General features: G+C 41.1%; 1 protein-coding gene across 1 annotated transcript; it reads left to right on the top strand.

Moving 5' to 3' along the window:
- Positions 1 to 1,457: 1,457 nt before the first annotated feature.
- Positions 1,458 to 22,289, top strand: LOC104353911 (fructose-1,6-bisphosphatase isozyme 2). Its single transcript, XM_009960656.2, has 7 exons — positions 1,458 to 1,630; positions 4,256 to 4,418; positions 5,331 to 5,423; positions 11,334 to 11,474; positions 12,505 to 12,642; positions 18,775 to 18,894; positions 22,095 to 22,289. The coding sequence occupies exons 1-7, from the start codon at positions 1,458 to 1,460 to the stop codon at positions 22,287 to 22,289; spliced, it is 1,023 nt and encodes a 340-aa protein (XP_009958958.1).
- The last annotated feature ends 185 nt before the right edge of the window (positions 22,290 to 22,474 follow it).

Raw genomic sequence — 22,474 nt, 5'->3', positions numbered from 1 at the left:
TGCAAAGGGAAATCAAAACTCTTTGCCTACAGCTGCAGTTCCTATTGACAAAAGCAAAGCTAGGTATATGTTTTGTTATTGAATTTTGTTCTGTGTTCCTGGTATGATTTTACTGCAGTAATTTGGGTTAAATGAATTATAACAATGAAAGTCAACGAAAGTCTTCTTCTTTAACTCCAGGTTTTCTTGTTTTGCTTGTGGGCTTTCCAGATCTTCTGCTTAAAAATGAGAGAATGCTGCTAATAAGTAAAATGAAGGCTACAACAAATAATTTTTCTTACTGCCTTATCTCAGTGGGAAGATAGTATTGTAATTAAAATCCGTAATTGTCATGTTCCAGATAGCATGTACCTAGTTCACTGAGATTTCTGTCTACCTTCACATTAGCATCATGTGAACCAAGTGTATTGCTTGTAGGGGGTTACTGGCAGTATAATTGCGAATCTATATTTACATGGTGCAGTACAATGTCAAAGCTGACATAAAATTTAATTTTGTGAATTGTGACACAGACATACTTAAATCAGGTAAGCTTCAAGCTTCATTTGTAGGTTATTGAACACATAATTGCTTTGTAACCAGTCTAGCCACAGCTCACCGGTACTTCTCATTCATGCAAGCCCTGTAATATTACAAGTAGCCCAGACTAGGAATGAAGTCATTAAAATGAGATTGCATCAGACCAGCTAGCAACATAAAATATCTTTAATAAATGTATGCTTACATGCACCCTGCATCTCCTGGTTTTTCCCCCTGCATCTCTACAATAGCAGTCTTGCTAACGCTGAAACCCAGGTTCCACTGAACTGCCTTGCCAATGTGGTGTTCTTAGTCATGCCTGTGCTCCCATAGCGTTCACCTCTTCAAAACCTTTCTCTATAGAGAAGGCCAAAAGAGGATGGGTAAACAGGGATTAAGGTGATAGAGGAAGAGAACTCCACCATCAGAAGTCACAGCCGGATGGGTGCTCTGCTGTGGGGCACTATGGCATGTGTGGTTACTGATGCACTCTGCCTTCGTTCCTGGTGCCTTGTGAATTGTGCGCTTTGCCTTGGCTGTGCTGAGCTCGTTGCTGAGTGGCAGCTACAGGAAAGCAGTTTCCAGCTAAGAGGCCAGCAAGAGTTTCGCATTATAAGCAGTCTAACACACAATTAGAATATGTTGTTAGAGCTGCACATCACTGATTTCAGTGCATGGGGAGGGCAGTCGAGCAGTGGTTGCTCAGATGTAGTTCCACCTCAGGCTCCTTCCTTGCATCCTAGAGGCGCTGTGGAGCCAGACTGGAGTGCAGTTATCCTAGGCACTCAATCACATGGTCTCAGAAATATCTTAATAAACTCTGACCAGCAACGCAGCCAACAGCTTCGCCTCAAAATAAAACAGCTACCCAGGATCTCAACACAGCAAGAAAGCGTTTTGTCCAGCTGAGAAGGCAGGAACTCTGGTACCCAGCAAAAATGTCTGACAAAACCCCCTTTGAAACGGATATGCTGACGCTCACACGATTCGTTATGGAGAAAGGACGCCGTGTTAAAGGAGCAACAGGGGAACTGACACAGCTGCTCAACTCCATGCTGACTGCCATAAAGGCCATTTCGTCTGCAGTCAGAAAGGCAGGCCTTGCCCACATGTGAGTTGCCCTACCTAGCAATATGGGGAGGAAGAGGAGGTAGAGAGAGAGAGCTGCTTGCGCGGCAAAGCTGGGGAGTGGGCAGGGATGACTACTAAGTATGTTGGAAGTGTCTTTTTTAAGATGAGTGACTGAAGGCATGAGGTTAGAGCCTGGATTATCAAGAGTGGGAAGCGGGAGATCTCTCTTTCTGGAGCATTTTAATATTTGGTGCAAGATAAACATTTAAAGTAACTGCTGTTCTGTAATATGTTACTCTAAAAATGTAAGTCAGAACTTCGATGCACTGCTCACCTTGTTATCCCTTGTAAATGTTGATATTGATCTATTTTTAAATCTACTGAGAATTTGCAGAATATCACATGACAACATTTTTAGTGCAGAATATTGTGTCATGATATTTTCTGCCACATCCAAGCCCATTGCTGAGCTGTGCAAATTGAGGCTTGGCTTATCTTGGGAAGCTGATGTTCTGCCTGACTGCAGTGTAAGTAATGGTCTAAAGCAGCAGCCCTGTGAGAAATGACATATGCTGCCATGCGTGAGTGCGTTTCTCCTTCCTCAAGCAGTATCAAGATTATGGGGTGGGGGGTGGGGGGGTGCGGAAGTCTTAAAAAGCCCAATATGAAAAACAAACATAACAATTTGGCACCTAGTGGTTTAGCAAATGGAATAAAGAATTGCCTTAGCAAAGCCTGGAAGAATGAACCGAGCTGTTCCTCACACACCCAGGTGAAATAGACATCAGTGTTATTCTTTTAATGGCGACCTATCTGAAGCAGTTCAGAGAGCTGGAATGTCTTAATAAAATTGTACAGGTTTTGACATGTATTGAAAGATATGTTTCTGTGCATGCCTTTGTGTGTACATATGCATACATGCATAAAAAAGCCAGGGAATATAAGTGGTTCTTTTTTTTTTCTTTTTTTTTCTTTTTTTTTTCCCCATGGAACCACCAAAGTGCGCAACACTGGGGTTTTTGTGCTTCTGTTGACTATTTGGTTAAAGTCCTCAATGAACTTTGCAAACCATGTCTCAGTACTATCATCACCCCCACTTTACAGGCACGGACCATAATATGTAGAGAGGACATGAGACATACTCCAAGTTTAACAGCAGCGTCAGTCTCCTATGCCGTAACTGTACTTTGTCTCTGTACTTGCTAGGCAAAGCTCAGCTGTTTTGCCTCCCTGACTTAGAGGAACAGTTACTTTTATCTCACTTTTATCTTTCGATATGCAACCTCTGAAGTATTTAATAAGTGGGGCGAACTCTTATTTGATAGACTAGAGTTGGAATAGCCACCTAGCCTACAGCACACATGGCTACTGTGCCAGATGAATCTTCCCTTCAGAAAGAAAACATCTATCATGTTAAGAAGCAAATGCCGCTTTCTGTAAACAAAAGCTTCAGGTGATGACCCAGAAATAGCTACGTATCCAAACACAAAAAACAGGAACTTGCACCATACAAATTACTGGAACTTAAGGTGAAATTTTGGAAATTCCCAAGGCAAACTTTCAGCCACAGTCACTGGCTTGCATCTATCTGCATTTGTGATGTCAGACAGCACAGATTTTTCTTCTGCCTCAAAATAGTAGACTGTAAAGTGACTTCTTTATGTTAAAGAGCTCAGCATGAATTTTTAACAAATTTGCCATTTAAAGGAGGACTTTTTCCAAGCCACAGACTTGAGATGGAATGTGCCTGAAAACGCACTAACTGGACAATGGATCCTTTCCAGTATCTCAAGCTTGGCACTCCAAAATATAGTGCCCAAAATGCTCAATACTTCTGAAAAGCATAGGCAACTTTGAGCTTTGAGTAAGACAAAAGACCTACCCTCCCCTCAACTAAGGCCTGCTGATGACCAACATCCTAGAGATCAATTAGTTGCCCCTTTCCCATTCCCTTTTTTGTTTTCATAGTGAATAAACATGCTATATATATTCCCTGTACGACTCCTTATACTTCTATGTGCCCAGACCATCCACATTAGGTCTAAACAGTACTTCCTCAACTGGAAATCTCAGAAATATGTGTACTACTATATACTACATCATTAGTATATTGCTAAAATCAGGATAGGGAATGGAAGCATCGTCATAGCTCAGCTGAGCAACACCAAATAAAACAGACCTTGATCCTGAGATACAGTAGAGCATGGGGAATTATCTAGGGGTGTCTGATTTTGGGGTGGCTGAGTGGACGTGGGTTAAAGGACCACCACAGAGCTCTGAGCAGACAGTGACAGAAAATAATGCAGAAGTTAACTGCCCCTTCTCCTTCCGCAAAGCTGCGACCAGCTGCTTCACGGGGCTGCTAGGGAAGCCTGGCACCCACCAGCTGGGCTGTGGGCTCTGCTCCTGGCTTGGAGAACATCCAAGCAGCAGCAAAAAGACTCAGGTGAAGCCCCAAAATGATGCCATTGCCCTTTTGCTTTCTCATGCCTGCTTTTATTTTCTAGTAGCAGCTGCAACCACAGCCTAATGCACCTTAGCAATTTAATCCAAAGGTTAGAGGTGTGGGAATATGACAGGAAGGAGCCATCTTGACTTGTTTTTTTCCTAAAACCCTGTGACATTGGACTCCCTCAGTTTTCTTGATATTTTTACTTTTCTGTAGGTTTGGTATAGCTGGCACTGTGAACGTGACTGGTGATGAAGTGAAGAAGCTGGATGTATTATCCAACTCCCTGGTGATTAACATGCTCCAGTCCTCCTACAGCACCTGCGTCCTGGTCACGGAGGAGAACAAGGAGGCCATCGTCACCCCGAAAGACAAGCAGGTCTGTGTAGCTCCTGCCTTCAGGGGGGTCATCGGCTGAGGCAGCAGCAGGTGGCACTCTTGTTTCAAGTATGAAACCTGGGCTTGGAGCCAAACCAAACCCTTCCTGGGGGAATTTAGAAAATTTGCACCATTACTGCATTGTTTTGATTAACAATTGCGGTGGATGGCATGCTTTCAACAGCTAAAGGAGCTGTGGAGGGTAAAACTATTATTAAAGTTTTGTGAAGGGGGAAGAACAATTTTTTTGGAGCTTGTTAACAAACACCAGATCCCAAGTGTAAGTGTACTATTACATTCTCTGACCACTGATGTAATGGGTTTGAATTACGTTAATATTTAGGCAAGATAATATGAGATGAGAGGCTGGCAGAACTGGGTTTTATGTTACATGTCCAGAGGAAACACCTGACTGCTTCATCAGGCTTCCCCCAGGAGGGGATCCTGTTGCAGTGAGATACTGCTCATGCTAACATAACCTGCCCTATCCCCAAGATGTTTTCTTTCTGCCTTCTTACCCTCAAACCTCACATCACAGGCAAATCCTTTCATTTGGAATAAAATGTAATAAAACAAAACATTTACTTGAGGAAGATGCTTGTTTCCAGAACGGGTCGCTCCTTTTGCTTTCAAGTGATTTCTTGCATTGCTTGGCAGCAGAGGACTGCTCCCTTCTATCATCAGATTTTGTGCTGTCTGAGCAGAGATGTGCCCTCTCGTATTTCTCTGTCAGGCCCTGCAGGGAGTGGGTGTTGTTTTGCAGGGCCAGACGGCTTAGCCTTCTCTGACAAACCGTGTCAGGCGTGCTTGGAGGGCTAAACACAGTCCTAGAAACATGAGTTTTGTCAGGTAAAAGGAGAAACAGTGCAAGACTGCATATCATTTAGTGCTTCCTTTGCCATTTCTGTTTTAGGGTAAATATGTGGTGTGCTTTGACCCCCTTGATGGCTCATCCAATATAGACTGCTTGGCACCAATAGGAACAATATTTGCTATCTACAAAAAGGTAAGAGGATGAACAAAGCACACAGGGTGGTGAGAGCAAAATTTCTTGGGTATATCAACTAGCTTAGTTTCTTTCCTAGGTCCTGTAAGTGTCTTTGAGATCAACAGAACCTTAGAAAGAGTAGAAAAGGTAGCACTTGAGATTCACGTATGTTAAAATGCTGCCTGAATTCCCAGGAAGAGGACACTCAGCCCCATGAAATTGTTAGTGGCAGCACTTCCCTCTTCCAGACATACAGGTGCTTAAACAAAACCCTCTTGCCATCAAGCAGCTGGTTAGCTCCTTCAGTGTTGCTTTAGTCACTGCAGGAGAGATGAGGGGTGTCATGGCGCCTACAAATCACAGTATTTGTCTTCCTGGACAGTGACTGGGGAAGGCTGACAGTCACTGCATGGACTGTATCACGGTTAGCAAAGTGGAGGCCTCCTGCTGCGAGTTGCCAAGCCTGTTACGAATGGGAGTTCACAAGCATGCTAAGGATGGAGGCCACCTGAGGCTGAAGGAAGCAGTCATCTACAGCCACTTGGGGCCTGCCAGCATGTCTGCTCCCACGGGGCTGCACAGAACAGCAACTGCGCAGCCAATTAACAAACATTAATAGTTAGAGTCATGCCAAGTCTTGTGATTTGATTGCTAATCTCCCAGCAGTTGGTGTTTTTCCTAAAGCCTGAGCTCACAGTCATATGACTATGGGAGACCCTCAGCCATTACTATTGTGAAGTAGTGGTTACAATACTTGTGACTGAAGAAAAGTTTTTGCAGACTCAGACACTACACTTCAAACACACAAAGATACTTTTTAAAATCCGCTTTCAGGTTTTAACTCATAATTCTCAACTGGCTAGTCCACATTTTATACATTTCTGGTAGGCAATACATTAATCATCACTGTTAAGAATATTCATCTACTAGTAAACCAACTAGTTACAGTACAATCTCAACAGGGCCATGGCACAAGCCAAGTGCTGCCATACGGCTGTCCACACTGTCAATGGTTAGTGCAAACCCCCATCGCAGATGCAGCCCAGGTCAGACAACACTGAAATGATACCTGGGTATGTCTTGTGGAAAGAGCAGCCCAGGGACTACCTCCAGTTCCATCTACCACCTTGCTTTTTGCAGGGAAGAGAGCTTAGCTGTTTGGATGCAATCCGTGCCACCTGCCCTTACGGTAAGCAAAGGGTCCTCCACCCTTTTAATTTATCTCTCTAAAGATAGCCTAAAAGACTACAGGACCTCCCAACATTTACAGTAGGCAATAGGTGCATTGTTCACTATTCTTAAAGGTGGTAAGCACCACCTTACAAATACCAAACATTAGCTTTCTCTTTAGAAGTGTTGTGTTAAGTTACTCTGCTTAGCTATAAAGGCAAGTGCTCAGTGTAATTAATACAGCTTAGCAGGTTGAAATGCCCATCTTTAACTTAGCTGTTAATGTCTGTAAAGACTATGGAATGTGTAGTCTTCCCTAGGATTCTGCTGCAGAGTAGAAACATTTCCCAAAGAACTCATGTCTTTCCCAAATGCTCAATGTGGTTTCAATTTATTTTCTGATCCTTCCATAGTTGTTTTTGTTCTAACATACATTAACATATTTATTGTAAATACTGTTTCTGAGTTACTGGTTTTCACATGTGTGGATACCCTTCAGTGCTTCATAAAAAGAAAATTGCATTGCTTTGTACAGATGCTTCATATCCAAATGAAAGCCTTGCTGCTAGGATGAAGCACAGTTTGTCAATTACAAATACAACCATCAGTTTTCCCTGGGAAATTAGAAACAATTTTGAATTTCCAGACTTTCACTCGCATAATTCTTTCCATTAAAATGCTAATTCTAAAGTACATGTTAATTAATGCACCTTCCTCTCAGACAAGACAATTTCACAGCAACACTATTAACCTTAAACATTATTAACGCCAAACTCTTTGAAATAATAAAATAATAATAAATGCTTTATTGTTGTTACTGAAGGGTAGTGTGAAAGTAATGAAAGTGAGGTGTTTATCCCAGTGGATAAGAATCACTTAAGAAACAAATCATAATTTCAAGCAATTTAAGGTTCATTAACATAATTCTGGAAAACCTAGAACAATTGTAATTCCAAAGGATGAACTTTAGCACCTGTCTGATATTTGTTACCTTCCGATTCTCAGATGATTGCATGACTGATTTTCTCACCATGTCAGCATCTTAATTTCCAAAGGCACACACACCCTCTAGAACTGAAAAATTTGTCTCATAAAAAGATAAATCAGGACTTTTCTACAAAAGCCAGACTTGGCCAATCCATTTAATTTCAAATCTGAAAATGGTTCTCTGGCTGCTCCCCATTGAGAACCACCACCATGGTGGCAGGTACTGCTGCCTCCTGCCAGAAAAGCACTGCATCAGTTTCTTAGAGAAAAACACAGGGAAACAAACACCATCTGAAGTTTATTTAATTTTCCACCTGGCTTTTACTTTGTGAAGCATAGGTGGTATTGTTAAAAAGACCAGGAACATCAGAACAGTGGGGCTGACGGAGCAACATTGCTGAATCAGCAGGAGCCAGAGCAGGGGACAGAACCTTGGCAATCACTGCTGCTGAGGGGCTCGCAGCTGCTGGAGTGTCAGGATGTGGTGATAAAAAGTATTTTTTTGCTTGGATTCTTCCCAATTTTTCATGCCACTAAGCTGAACCTACTGTTCTCAATTCATATTGCTGGTTTGTTTCATTCTGGTTTAATTTGTAAGTTTGCCCAGTGCCTCAGATATATTTTATTTCCCTCCTTTTCATTGTCATCAAGACAATGTCCTCCCCTCCATGTAGGCCCTCACAGAGAAGGTGTAAGAATTCAGGGCAAACTCAAAAGACACTCGTGAAACATGGGATACAAATGGAGACTGGGAAATCAAGTCTGTCCAGAGCTGCTCCCAGTGCTGATGAGAACTCCCCTATTTGATGTGGGAAAATCATACATGCAAAAATTTTCAAACTCAGATATCACCTGAGGGTACCCTTATAGCCAGAATCTACAGACCTTGTTTCATCTGCTTCACACCAACATCAAGCCAAAGTGACTGTGTCAACACTTGTTGGAGCTTCTCTGCAGTCCCTCTGCCTATTGCAGTGCTTTGCATAAAGACACCTAAAGAGTTTTCACTACCAGCATCTCATAGTCAAAATATAATGGAAAGGAAACCCATCTGTGTATCAGAAAGAAGTGAAAATATTCAGCAGCTATCAGAGATGACTGGCCAGCTTAATTCCATGGTTTGTCTCACAGTACATGGTACTTGGCAGGACAAAACTCCTGCAGTCCTAACAGTGAGATATCAGCTGATCTCTAGATTTTTTACATTCTGACAAGCTTTGCAAAATGTTTGTTTGAGATTGAGCTCTTTTCCTTCCAAAACACAGTTGTGAATAATGATGGAAAAAAAAGTGATTTCTGCCCAACTATCCATCTCCCAAGGGAGAGTTTGTCTGTTTGTTCAGAATAGTCAACAAATATGTGGTTTCTCAGCCATATAAACATAGAAAATGCATTTAAGAGATGGGACTGAAAAACTCATCTCAGAAAAATACGTTTTAAATCGATATGATGTGTAACCAGCAGCCACATACACTGTATATACACCATACTCTAGAAAATGAACCTCTTTACTGTGTTTATCCAAAATTAATTCTTATTTAATGAGGAAAGCATACAAAAATCTAGGAAAATCATAATAAGTTTGCAACTATTTGTGTAAATGTATGTGTAATTCTTCATTTAGTGTTGCAAACAATCTGAACTAATTTTTTCTCCCCCAGAAGAACTTGGCAAAATAATAACAATAATTAAAAGTTTTTAGCAAAATGCAGCTAAAAACTGTAAAGTAACAAAAGAAACAAAATCTTTCAGCTGAAAATGAAAATATTTAGATGTGGAATTACTGTCTTCATATGCCAAGAAAGATGTAGTTTTGATGTCCCACATCTCAGATTTCCTCTAGACGTTGGCATACAAAAGGTGAACACAATCCCCAGGTTACCCTTAGCCTTCCACCTTGGTAGGACTTTGATGGGCACCCTGAGAGCTCTTTTCCATGGGGCACAGCAGAGAATTTCTCCATTTGCTGGAGGAGAGGTGTTCTCCTTTGGAAAATATCTGTGGAAGGCAGTCTTGATTTTTTAAAGAATTTACTCAATATTCATCAAATATTTTGTTTCCTACACTAAACAGTCTCCACTGATTTATTTTTTTTTTTTAACCAGATATTTTGGGCTAGACCTGCTATTTCTATTTAGCTGCTATTCAATCTAATTAGGCCCATGCAGTCACTGAGAAATTGTCTGAGTTTGTGTGTGCTGGTTTTGGCTGGGGTAGAATTAGTTTTCTTCACAGTAGCTAGCATGGGGCTATGTTTTGGATTTGTGCTGAAGGCACTGTTGATAACACGGGGATGCTTTTGTTACTGCTGAGCAGTGCTTGCACAGTGTCAGGGCCTTTTCTGCTTCTTACATCGCCCTGCCAGTGAGTGGGCTGGGTGTGGGCAAGAGTTGGGAGGGGACACAGCCAGGATAGCTGAGTCCAACTGACCAAGAGATATCGCATACCACATGATGTCATGCTCAGAAACAAACCGGGGGGGGGGGGGGGGGGGGCAGAAGAAGGAAGTGGGAGTGATGGTGTTTGTCTTCCCAAGTAACTGTTACTTCTGTACTTACATTATGCATGGACCCCCGTTGTCCTGGGGATGGCTGAACACCTGCCTGCCGATGGGAAGTGCTGAACGAATTCCTTGTTTTGTTTTGCTTGTGCATGGGAGTTTTGCTTTACCTGTTAAACTGTCTTTATCTCAATCCATGGGTCGTGTCACTTTTACCATTCTGCCTGTTTTCCCCATCCCATGGTGGTGGGGAGCTGGCGAGAGGCTGCCTGGTGCTTAGTTGCTGGCTGGGTTTAAACCATGGCAATAACATCCAAACAAACAATATAATGCTAAACCAGGGCCTGAAGAAAGGATCTCACTTTAATTTCTTGTGAACCACCATCAAAGCATCCACAGAAGACCCACCACAACTGACAAGCTTTTAAAGAAACATTAATACCAAGCATTCCCTTCCCATTTCATAGTCCCAGGCAGTGGTTCTCTTTCCTTACCCCTACAGTCAAACTCTTGTAAGCCGTGGCTGAGGCACACAGCCAGAGCTGACTGGAAATATTTGCACCAGATCTGCTTGGGTTGTGGTTGTTCAGTGATAACCAAAGTGCAAAACCAAAATGCAAGTGTTGGAAATTGATTAAAATCCCGAAGTAAAATGTCATGTGAATATTCTATGTAGAGTTATATATGCATACCTGCACACACACACACATTACATATGCAAATGCATTTGTTATTTCCTATATAATATGAACATTTCTATCACTTCAGTTGCCCATCTCTCCACGAGCAGAGACCAATGCACAATCTTGGTTACATCATGTTGCACCATCTACCCTTTTATTCTGCATTACTGGAAGAAATTTGTCTGTAATGCTAATCATCGTGTTCACCGCGCAGCTACTCCTTCTGAGGAGTGTCAGTATGACAGTTAATGTTTACATTTACAGAAAGTTAGTACCTCTGTTTTGTCTCAGATTTCTGATGATCTTGAGTTAATACACCGGGCTGTAATGCTAAGGTATCAGCTTTGTTGTAGGTATCGTATTGTTTGCATGATGCATACAAAATAAAAAACTCGCAACATCCTGTCCCAGTGTTCACACATACTTGCACCAAACTTGTCCTGAACTAGTGGGAACAAGCTCTATTTTGCTTATTTCAAAGGCATGTGTAGACACAAAAAGGAAATCTGCACCGCATTATTATTAAAGTGTTGTTTTTATTGTTCCCATAAGAATTTAACCTTCAGTCCAATGGTACTTTTTCCTCAGGAAACAGACGATGAGCCCTCTGAAAAAGATGCTTTACAGCCCGGACGCAATATTGTTGCTGCAGGCTATGCCTTGTATGGCAGTGCTACACTGGTTGCCCTCTCCACAGGGCAAGGAGTGGACTGCTTCATGCTTGATCCGGTACAGTCATGGTGTTAATCACATTGACACTGTGTTTTAAAGCTTTCCATGCTTGGGTTTACCCATTTTTGTTACTCTTTGTCTCTGTAATCTAGGCAAGCTACACAATTCTTTTTCTCGACTGTGTCCTGGAACATCCCACCTCCACCTTACAAGTGTTTAATAATACACGAGTATGTTCAATGAAGTTCTTCCACAGAGAGAAAAAGCAAGAACAAGAAAAAAGCAGGAGTCCTTTAAATTGAGGCAAAGACACTGTTCAGAGTAAATTTTCTTAAGTGTTTGTGCAAACCAGCGGTCTGGCTTGAGCGAACAGGATTTCAAATGCTATTTAAATTAAACTCTCTTTCACTGAGTAGAAAAAGCAGACAGAGGTATTGCAACCAAGGCCTAAGATATTACTGGAGGAATGCAGGAATGAGACCACTCACTTGAGAAACCAGCATTAGATGTGGGCAATAACATAGGAGGTTTTTTTGACAAAAGGATTCGTTATGGTCAAAACTCCTTTTAACCTTTATAAATAGGCTCATTCCAAGCTGGAAGAACAGGGAGATAAACTGCTCTGGCTAGAGATAGAGGAATTGAAGGTGAAAGTTGCACTCAAATGGCAGGCAGTAACACCTGGGGGTAGCTGGCAACATTCACTTTAAGACACTTAGACAAGACAGGCAAGAAGAGTTCAAAAATCAGAAGGCAGTGTAGTTTCTTAGTTTGTAACCTTATGGTTTGTGGTCAGAGATTCATGATCCATCTGCTTTCAGGGCTGACTGGTGTTCTTTTGATATGTTAACTATTAGAGTAGAATTGCTTTCTGTTTACAGTACCAATGTGGCAAGTCCTGATGAACTTAATGTAGATGTGGTGCTTTCTGCTCTGTTTGAAGTAGTGTGAAGCTATACACAAGACTGGAGCTGAAAGGACCAAGCTGTGCTAGTGTTTCTGCCATCTCTAGTGTGATAACTGTAACAGAAAGTCAACAGAATTTTCTGATGCTTGCTAATAGCTCGTCTATCCTGTTCTTCTGTAGGGTCTTGGTGAATTTATTTTGGTGGACAGAGATGTTAAAATCAAGAAGAAAGGGAAGGTATACAGTCTCAATGAAGGTTATGCGAAGTATTTTGATCCTGCAATGACAGAATATTTACAAAAGAAGAAATTCCCTGAGGTAAGAAAATATTAGCACTGTACCCAATGCACCTCCTGCTGGCAAGCGCTGCATTCCACAAAGTCCTGGCCAATGGGAAAGGGTTTGAAGGCCTTGCTAAGTTCAGCCCCATGTAACTCTTTCATGCCATCAGGTCTATTTTGGGTATTTATTTGATGTGTTTTTTTCTGATGCCCTTTCATCTTTTATATCCTAGAGCTCGGTAAGTAAGGTTCCTCCACTGTGCGGAGGAAAATATGCTGTGCATCTTCATGCACAACTTTTTCAAAAAAGCTCTGAAACTCTACCAGCAAAATGTAGGGGTACCCTTGTTTACTAGCTTATCTGAATATGCAGCTCAGTCATATGTGCATCTGGGCATTTGGGGCTGGATTCCACATACTTCCCAGAAGGTGCTTGCAGGGATTTGGGTGACATCTCCTCCCTGTACATGATTACATCTGAGAAATGCAGTATCACTCTTGCACTGTGTACTTGCATCATATGGAGCACAAACCAACCCACAGATTGAGAAAAATAAAGGCAAATAAAAACATTGTGAGGCACAATTTCACTATATTCAAGAGGATTATACTGTATTCCTCAGAGAGATAAAGCCGAGAACATCCTGTGTCTGATGAACTTCCTTGTCGGGACATAGAGCTCTGAATGGCCTCTAGTCAATGCTAGGGGGACACAATACAAACTCTCAATGTGGAAAGCTGGAAGATCTCTAGAAAGTGTGACTGTGAATAGTAAGTCATAATGAAATATGGTGATGTGCAATAGCTCAGGACTGAATTTGGCCAGGAATCCAGTTTTAATGCTCTTCCTGTTTAAAAAAAAAAAAAAAAAAAAAAAAAAAAAAAAGCCAAAAGCCATAGGATTATTTTTTAAGCTATTAGTTGTCGTTAATGCTTATACAGGGCTTATGTAAAAATCAGTGTACCCAGCAGAAAACTTCAGGGTGCTGTACAAGGGAAACGTAGCAAGTAAGAGTTTAAAAAACCGTCATATGAGAAGCTCCTTCTAAGCTGCAAATCTGAATTTACTACATTGGATATAGCTGCAATGCTGACCTCTTATCAAAACCTCTTTTCCATATTATCCAGATTGTAGCTACAGAGGGTGTCACATCACAGCATTTTAAAGATATTAATTTTGAATATTTGAGGTTCTTTTGAAACTTCAAAGTCTGCTTTCAGTCCCGCTGTGAGAGAAGCAGAAGACCACCACAGAAATTTCATGCTTCCTGAAAACTAATCCAGCTGGGAAAGAGAAAGAAGTCTGTCCTTATCATTCTGCTCATGTTATGCTGAGCTATGTTTTCAGTATAATGCACTAACACTGGATTTGTTAATTTGCGGTTTTGCAAACCACCCAAGTGTTGTTTAAAGTAAAACTCTTAAGCAAATAGTCAACCCCAAACAGCTATAGAGACAAGAGATTTCAAACTCAGTGGGAAGAGCAGATAGAAATATTTCACCACAGATTCAGTGGGGATAGCTCTATCATGTGATTTGCTAAATCCTTAGATTAGGACATACAGGAAAAAAAACCATTTGCAAACACTATTTTATCTCAAATCTGTGCTTCATTTGAGGAAAACCTATTGAAAGTGTTGTTGCACTAATGCCACAGAAGTTGGCAGAAGGTGTTTTTGTTACTTTAAGGCAAACAGCACAGTAGTGCATGGCTTATTTGGGGCAGGTGAAACCTCCTCAAGGGTGCTGAGCAGGCACATAGCTTTGCTGCTCTGAGACATAGAGTTGTCTGCATAAGCACCAAGGCACCAATGTTACAGCCACAAAGCACAAGGAAGTGTCCTGCCCATCTGAAAGCTTGTTATGAACCTGAGTTTTCAAAACAGCATAACTCAGCTCCTTGATTTAAAAAGGACATTGTATTTGCATTGTGGGAGGACAAGAGAGAAAAGGTGTTGCCACTTTTTCATAGCATGAAACCTGCTTCCTGGCATCATTTGTAAGTCTCAGCAGCTACAGCTACACTGGTGATGATCCTGCCTTCCCTACAGTGTCCAGATGGAGCACTGCACAGGTTTGGTCTTTGTCTTCCCCTCTTCCGCACGAAGAAGGGCAATGGCGGGGGGCTGGGGTGGAGTGGGTACCTGCTGGGTACCCCCTGCCTGTGACTTGAGGAGGAGCTGATGTGTAGGGCATGGGGGCATGGGGGACCCTCTCTTACTCAGGCAGACCACTCTTACCCTGTGGCCTTCTGGCCATCAGAAGCCAAGAGACTAGGCACTAATTTCAGCTACTTGTCACTTTCTTATCCCTTTTTTTCCTTTGATCCTACCTCTATTTCCTCCTTCCTGTGGTTCTTGGTAAACATGCTGTTCAGATGACTCTCTAACTTGCCACAGAAAAATGATAAGTTAAAATAAAACCAGAAAAGTTATCCACAACATGCCCCATGTTCTGTATTACTGTCATTGGCAACCAGATATTACAAATCAACCATTTATGTGGAGAGGAGAGATATTCCCTTACTGTCTAACAACAATGTCCCAGATCAGACAGTCTGGACTACAAAGCCACGTTGACCCTCAATGTAATTCTTACTGACCACCTTACGCCTAAGGCATCAATTCTGACTTAAAAGCACTGGAAAAGTGATGCTGTTCTGCAGGTCAGCTGTAAACCTACCATTCTCATGCAGATCTTAGTGGGAAATATTTGTCTAGACACATCTCTTCTGGAATGAGAATCTAGAGTAAAGCCGATTTTTTTGTTAATCATCACAAAATCTCCTGCTGCTTAACCAGCTTGAAGAGGAAACTGCTGTTTGCAAGGCTGCCTGTAATGCAACACTTTACTACAGTCTGCACTGTGTAATGGGGCCTGTTGGGCCAGAAACTATTTCTTCACAAATTTCACTCTAACTGCTTTGCCTAACCTCTAGCTGGCACTGGTTCGCTGACTGTAGAACTCAGAAACACGCTGTGGGCATTGTCATACCTCGTCACTCTGTCCATTTTTATCTTCTCTTCCTACAGCCATAAGAGGAGTCTCATCACACATTGTTGATTAGAGCCATGCAATGGAGGCTCCCTGGTCAAGGATTTGTCTTAGCAATGCCATCAAAAACTTATCATCAACAACACATTTCAGCATGAAGCATTCTTCTGCCAGTCAGCCCAGCTGTGCCTAAGCAACATAAAAATGCTAATAAAAACACTGTGCTTTTGTCACTGTATCTGCATGTGGAGTGAGGGATGCAGGGTGTTGCTGCTGTACTCTTTTCTAAAGACTTTTTTCATCCTACATTTTTAGTCATCATGGTTATGCAAGAAAAACATGGTCGTCTTCCGCTGTGGAGGAATATAACTATCAGAAATCAGTAGAATAAAGAAGTGAAAAAGTGACATCCATCATATTGTGAAGAAAAAAATCACAGGACCTATCTGCTATGAGCCATTTTTGTTCCTCTGTGTTAAGCAAAAAAATGCATTGGAAAAGGTGAAACTAAGAGCAATCACAAGTTTACCCAAACGCCATGGATGCTGACCAAAGGAACATCAGCATTCTCCAACTCTTTCACTAGCATCAGCCAAAGCAGTGCGAAGTGCTCACTGAGCAAACACACAGCTTGGCATTACTCAGAACTTGGGATGAATCTCCCTACCATTCATACTCTGTTACTTTGTTTGAGATGGAAGTCTGAGAGATATGCCAACACACATGCAACACCTATTAACTTTCTTATCTGTCAGAAAAATCATGAGTGACTGAACTAGAGAAACAAGAAGTAACGTTTCTAGTAACTCAAAGGACCATTCATTCCACCCATGGAGGTAGCTGGACACTAAGGGAAGTGAAAATTTTATTTCAGTCGGTGGTTCAGGTGATAACCGTACCAGAATGGAGGAATTTCTCTTCTGCATTTTTCTCAGCACTATCTCAGCACTGTATTTCTAGCAGTTGAATTTCTATCAGGGTAAGAAGTAACTAAAATTGTCAGTGGCATCTTATCAGCTTCACATAACACCGTCCATGTACACACAAATTGTGTAAATAAGCTGCACATGAATAGGAAATCCAGCACATCCCAAACATATCTGGTGACTTGTACATGAGTGGCTCAGCTGTGCAACTCATGGTCAGTAAGTTTTATACATGTGTGTTGCAGAATCCTTATTTGATAATGTCATAGAAGCAGTTCTTAGCAGCCTTTTCCAGGGCCTGCTTATGGTTGATACTCTAAGACTTTTCTTAACATTTACAAACTTTTCTTGAGACTTGCTTCATTAGCTTCTGAAACCATAAAAGAGAGCTCTTCCTTTGATTGTATTTTTAAAGGTAATTTTAGGTTGTAAACACATCCTTCCCTGAAAATTGTCTTTTCTTAAATTGCAAACTTGCTTTGGTCTCTCTTTAACAGCTCTCAAGGTGTTTCTTTCTGACCTCAGATTTTTGCAGTTGCAAAGTCAAAAATGCAAACAGCTATGAGATGGAGAAGCTGTCATTTGAAGTCTAAATAAGTAATTATTTGAGGGTAAGCCATGAAAAATAAGGGATCAAATACTTAGAAGTATTTTTCAGTTGTGCCTGGAAGTAGTAGGGCCAGATTTAAACAAATCTAAATATAAAAGCTCCAGGCTGTGTTTTATCCATCATATTTTTCACACTTTGTATTGTTATCCTCTGAATTTTCAACAGTTCTCCTAACATGTACAAGAAGAAACAATCATGGGAAACAGCGTAAGTGCAGTTGAACAAGGGTTGTTACCCAGACTGGAACAGTTCTCTGTTCCAATTTTACTACCAGCTGTATCAAATATCCAAGTCTTATATTTAGTGGCTTAGACTTAACTTGTGCCATGTTGCATTATACTGTGTGATTTCATGAGAATCTCTTCCCATTTTAAAAGAGAGTAAATATCAAAACTTCACAGTTGCATAGAACAGTTTGAAATTTTTATTTCAAAATAACATGATGTTTTTCTCTGTCTGTGTTTTTTCTTCCCACTTGTGGATATTTTTGTCCCACCTGACCTCATGATTTTGCTAGGAAGGGTGACTAACTTGTGATGTCTGAATGTCTTGGACCTGGCATTGCTGAACAAGTTCTCTATATATTTCTCTGGATCTAGTATCAGCACAAGGCAAGCTTTGTAGTAAGCGCTAAGATCTTTTATTAGACAACTGATCCAGACAGAAAAAACATGCAGAGGTCTTTTCAAACTTCTAGCATTGCAATACACAAATATGTATGTGTATTAATTGTGCATGAATTCCCAGTCTCCAGTAATTTTCTGGGGAGCCGCAAATTCCTCCTCTGCTTCATTGAAGACAGAATGAGAGACACCAGAAGACCAACAGACTTCTTGGCATAGCAGCTTTCAAAAAGTTTCAGTTTCCCTTTGTATTGTGTATCTCCCCTTCATAAAAATATGACTTGTCACTTTTCTCAGATTGAGCTTATTTGGTGTATATAAATTCTATTTGTGCAAGACACCTTGCTTGTATTCTATATTTCCTACCATACCACTTTTATGACCAGCAAACCTGAGGCTGATACGAATACTTCCCTGATTGCTCTCACTAAAGTGTCCTTTCCTTCCACAATGTTAATTTCTAAGCTGAGAGCAAGGAAAACTACATTCATTAATAAATTGCTGTCTCCCAAACTAAGCTGCAGAATGAATGCTATGTCCGATTTCACAACTTGACAAATAAGTTAGAAGGAAAAAGCTGGAGTCCTCTGGGAACCATTTGGACATGTAGTGAAAAGTGACATCCCTCCTGATGCTCTGGCTTAGGAACTAGTGAAGGATCAGCAATTAAATGGGTACCTTGTTCTGATAATACGAAGAAGCTTTCACTCACTCATTACAGCCGTTGCTTTTTCACAGGCTGAGGGCTGATACCAAATTGTGCAAACAAATTACAGGCACCCTGGTTTCTGTACTGTAAATGCAGCTCTTTAAAGTGCCTATTTTAGAACCCCATAGATGATCACTGCGTCTTACAAAAGGCTAAGTTTTAGCTGGTTTCAGACAATTACAGTGTCCCTAAGCAGCCATTAATTTAAGCAGCTTTGATTCCTTTTTTTTTTGTAACAAAATTACATTGTGCTCTGCTACTAGCTGTCTAGACTGGTAGATATAATGCTTTACTCTATGTTTTTCAGGATGGCAGTTCCCCATATGGTGCCAGGTACGTGGGCTCCATGGTAGCTGATGTTCACCGTACATTGATGTATGGTGGGATCTTCATGTACCCTGCTAATCAGAAGAGTCCTAAAGGAAAGGTAAATCATTTAGCTTACTCTCTGGTGAAAGCAGTCAACCTGATACCTCTGTTTTTCCCAGAGATGTAAAGGAATAGTTTAGATATATACACAGATAATAACTTTCCATCCCTGCAGAAAATTGTTAACGAATATGATGATCAGAAACTGAATTTAGGCAAGAAATTTAGGCAATTGCCAATTCAGGCCAGAAATCTTCCTGTGTGCTTTAATTTTACAGACTACTTAAATGGTCTTCACTGCAACCAAGGGCATTATTCTTTTTCTAAAGAGAAACATTTCAGTACCATAGAAACTTGTTGAGATACCTATGCACACCTGGCAGATACACCAGGGGCCTAAGGAAGACCTCTGCACTTTATACTGGCAACTAGATTCCATGTGGGATACACTGAACTCCAGACAGGGTCTTGCCTGATGTTAGACAACCGAGTTTGCCTACCTCATATTTCCAAAAGGTACTGAGCTTAGAATCACAAGCCCTGCAAACACAAGCTTCTACTAACTGATCTGAAAAACTCTGCCAGTGGAAGGTGAGTTTCATGCATGCTGAGATCAGTATTCTGGGAAAAGATGGTTTCCCGTTTGGAAACCTATACAAAACACACTGTGACTTAATGCAGTGCAATGCAGTGCAGTGACTCCCTGAATCTGCTGGGCCATGGACCACAGGCAACCTCAACTCTTCTCCTACTGCATCACATACCCTTATTATCAAAGTGTAGCTAACCAACTATGCTTTAAAAGAGGTCTGGTTATAAAGGTGATCTGTGGACCACCAGTAACCTGCAAGTCATCCTTAGGAAATCATTGGCTCAATGCATAATAGATTGGTAATGGTGCTCTGACTCCAAGACCACCTTCTTTCCTCGTCCATACCATACTTAAAACCTTCTATTCAAACCTTTTTGTATCATTGGCTGGTATGTGCAGGAATCTGTCCTCATAAAACTACTCGCCCCATGTCCCACACTGATATCAGAACATCCTGATGTCTACAGCTCTTTAGGGACAGAGGACTACTGGTTCCATCCTGATGAGCATGTATTTATCATAACACGAGATCCAAGTGGTCCGAGAAACAAAGAGAACAGGAAAGGAACTTTCTTCAGAATACATAACAGAAAACATCTACATGTCTGTCCAAGCAAATTTGATTTAAATATTTGATACAGCATCCCAGAAAAAACAAAACAATCAAAAGCAACAAACAAAAAAATAAACAGCCCCCCCCAACCCCTCAAAAACCCCCATTAAACAGTGTGGATCTGTTCACGTATCAGAGCAAGAGACAGAAAAGGACTTTGCTGTGTGTGAGAGAAGTGGTTTTGCTGACTGGCCTGTTCAAATCAAACTTTTTGTTTCTAAATCTGTGTAAACCACTGTTGAAGAGAAAAGATGAGAAACGGGACAAAAGAACAAATGTACGAATTATATATTAAGATTTCCGCACGAGTTAGCCTACATTGACTATTGGATTGATCTGGCTTGCACTGCCGTAGTAGAGAGAGTAATGAAAGAAGCAAAATTGTACTATCATTACAAATAAGTTTTCTTCTTTCCTTCTCAGAGTGCAGGTGTATACAGTTCTTTTCACATAAACTTCTTCTTGTTGTAGAGATAATGCCTTTGTGGCAGGTGCCCTGATCATCATTCCCCTGAAAGACAGTCTATGCACTTGGATAGAGAGCTAAGAGGAACCAAATGTCACTGGAATTGATCCAAAGGCTTTAGAACAAATGTAAATGACATGCGTGTAGGCCCTAGCACATAGAGCTCCTTCTTTAAGTTAGAGTGAGAACAAAATGCTCAATACGCAGGGCAAAACCAGCTGACAAATAGATCCTCTTTTCAAATCAGATACGGTTTTGTGACTTAAGCCTTATAGTTCTCTGTCAGGTGAGAAAAGTTAAACCTATCTGAAGACAGAGTCCATCTGAAGACCCCTAAGTATAACTGCACTACTACCTGAAGGAAAACTCCTTTCCTTGAGCCGTGTAGTCACAGTTAAGCAGCAAGAAATGCAACACGTGGTTTCACAGTGGTACCACTGCAGTTTTCTGGCTCATGATCTTCCAAAAGTTGGCCATGTGCTAAGAACAGTGAAGGCTATTGGTCCTATGCTGCCTGTCAGATGGAGTCCTTGTACTAGAAGCAGCACTTCATGGGCTTTAAAGATAAGAATGAAGGTAATACGCACTGTATAAATTTGTGATATATCATGGTTTAATTACAAACATTTTGTTAAAGAAATGACGGGTAGCGAAGTCTGGTGTCCAACCCATTTCTCTGTGTCTATATATGGTTGCATTCTGTCACACTTCCTTTTCCCCAGAAAACATTCTCTCTTTTGGAAATATGAAAAGCCCTTTAAATATAATATGTACGAACATTGTCATACATGAGCACTTGATAGACTGTCAAAGATTCAACTAAACCTACAGAAATAATGTCTGTTAAAAAATAACCAGCTATCATCTATGTCCTTTCAAACACAGAAACTTTTGGCATATGTTTGCATTCCACTGGAAAACAGGCACCCCAGAGATAACATTTTTAAAGATGTGAACACGTATCAGGGTCCAAACCAAAAGGACCTCCATAGCAAAAGGGAAAATTTGCTTCTAATAATTACTGCAGTTACTTCTGAAAACAGAGTCACTGTCTGGAGGAGTTCAGGCCACTAATATCTATTTACATTTCTGAAGAGCAGCAATCAAATCCTGAAATTTGAACCTGGGAACATCAAGTTTCAAACTCCAAAATATCCTGACCAAACACAATGTGATTACCCCAAGCTTTGAGGTAACACATAAAGCTGTACAGGAGAAGAGATTTTGGCTTTTCTTTCCCGGTACTGTTAACTTAGCTGGCTTAACAGTTTTGCTGATGTCTGTGGGCCTGACAGCTACTTTTGACGTTTTTGACAAAGTACAGCTTCACTGGAGCTGCACATCAGTCCGTCAGCTTGGAAATGATGGTGGTGACGCTTGGATGCAGGGCCAATACACTCTTTCTCGAAACAGAAGGTGTTAAGGGAGGTAAGAGGAGGAGAGGAAAGAAGAAGGGGCTGATTGAGAGACATTGCTACTTAGATCAATTGATGTTAACACAAAGTCTTCCAAAATCACAGAAGGAAGGTTAGATTCTGGTAAGTAATTTCCCCCAAAGGCAATCACATGTTCCCTCTTTCTTTCTAGCTCCGGCTTCTCTACGAGTGCAACCCTATGGCTTTCATCATTGAGCAGGCAGGTGGGATGGCAACTACAGGGACTGAGGCAGTGTTGGATGTGAAACCTGAGAGTATTCACCAGAGAGTACCTTTTATCCTCGGTTCTCCAGATGATGTGCAAGAATACCTTGCTTGTGTACAGAAACACCAGAAGAGCAGCTAAAGGCTTTTCCACATCAGACCTTGCTCACCCATCTTCAATCTAAAGGAAAAGCTGTATCTTTCAAGATGCTGTATTCTAACAATTAGCACCCATCTCTCAGTGAAAATCCCACTTTATGAGAACAAGAGAAATAATGAGAATGGCTGATGGAAAAACAAAAATTTCATTTCTCCTTGCAGACGAAT

Source organism: Leptosomus discolor, chromosome Z, assembly GCF_034619465.1.
Source record: "Leptosomus discolor isolate bLepDis1 chromosome Z, bLepDis1.hap2, whole genome shotgun sequence".
NCBI classification, from domain to species: domain Eukaryota; kingdom Metazoa; phylum Chordata; class Aves; order Leptosomiformes; family Leptosomidae; genus Leptosomus; species Leptosomus discolor.
The sequence above is the reverse complement of the archived record's forward strand: the minus strand, read 5'-3'. Positions and strand labels throughout refer to the sequence as shown.

Coding starts and splice junctions, on each gene's coding strand:
- LOC104353911 (XM_009960656.2), top strand. CDS start 1,458: ATGTCTGACAAAACCCCCTTTGAAACGGATATGCTGACGCTCACACGA. Junction 11,475..12,504: donor ACTGCTTCATGCTTGATCCG/GTACAGTCATGG, acceptor GTTCTTCTGTAG/GGTCTTGGTGAATTTATTTT. Junction 18,895..22,094: donor AGAAGAGTCCTAAAGGAAAG/GTAAATCATTTA, acceptor CTTTCTTTCTAG/CTCCGGCTTCTCTACGAGTG.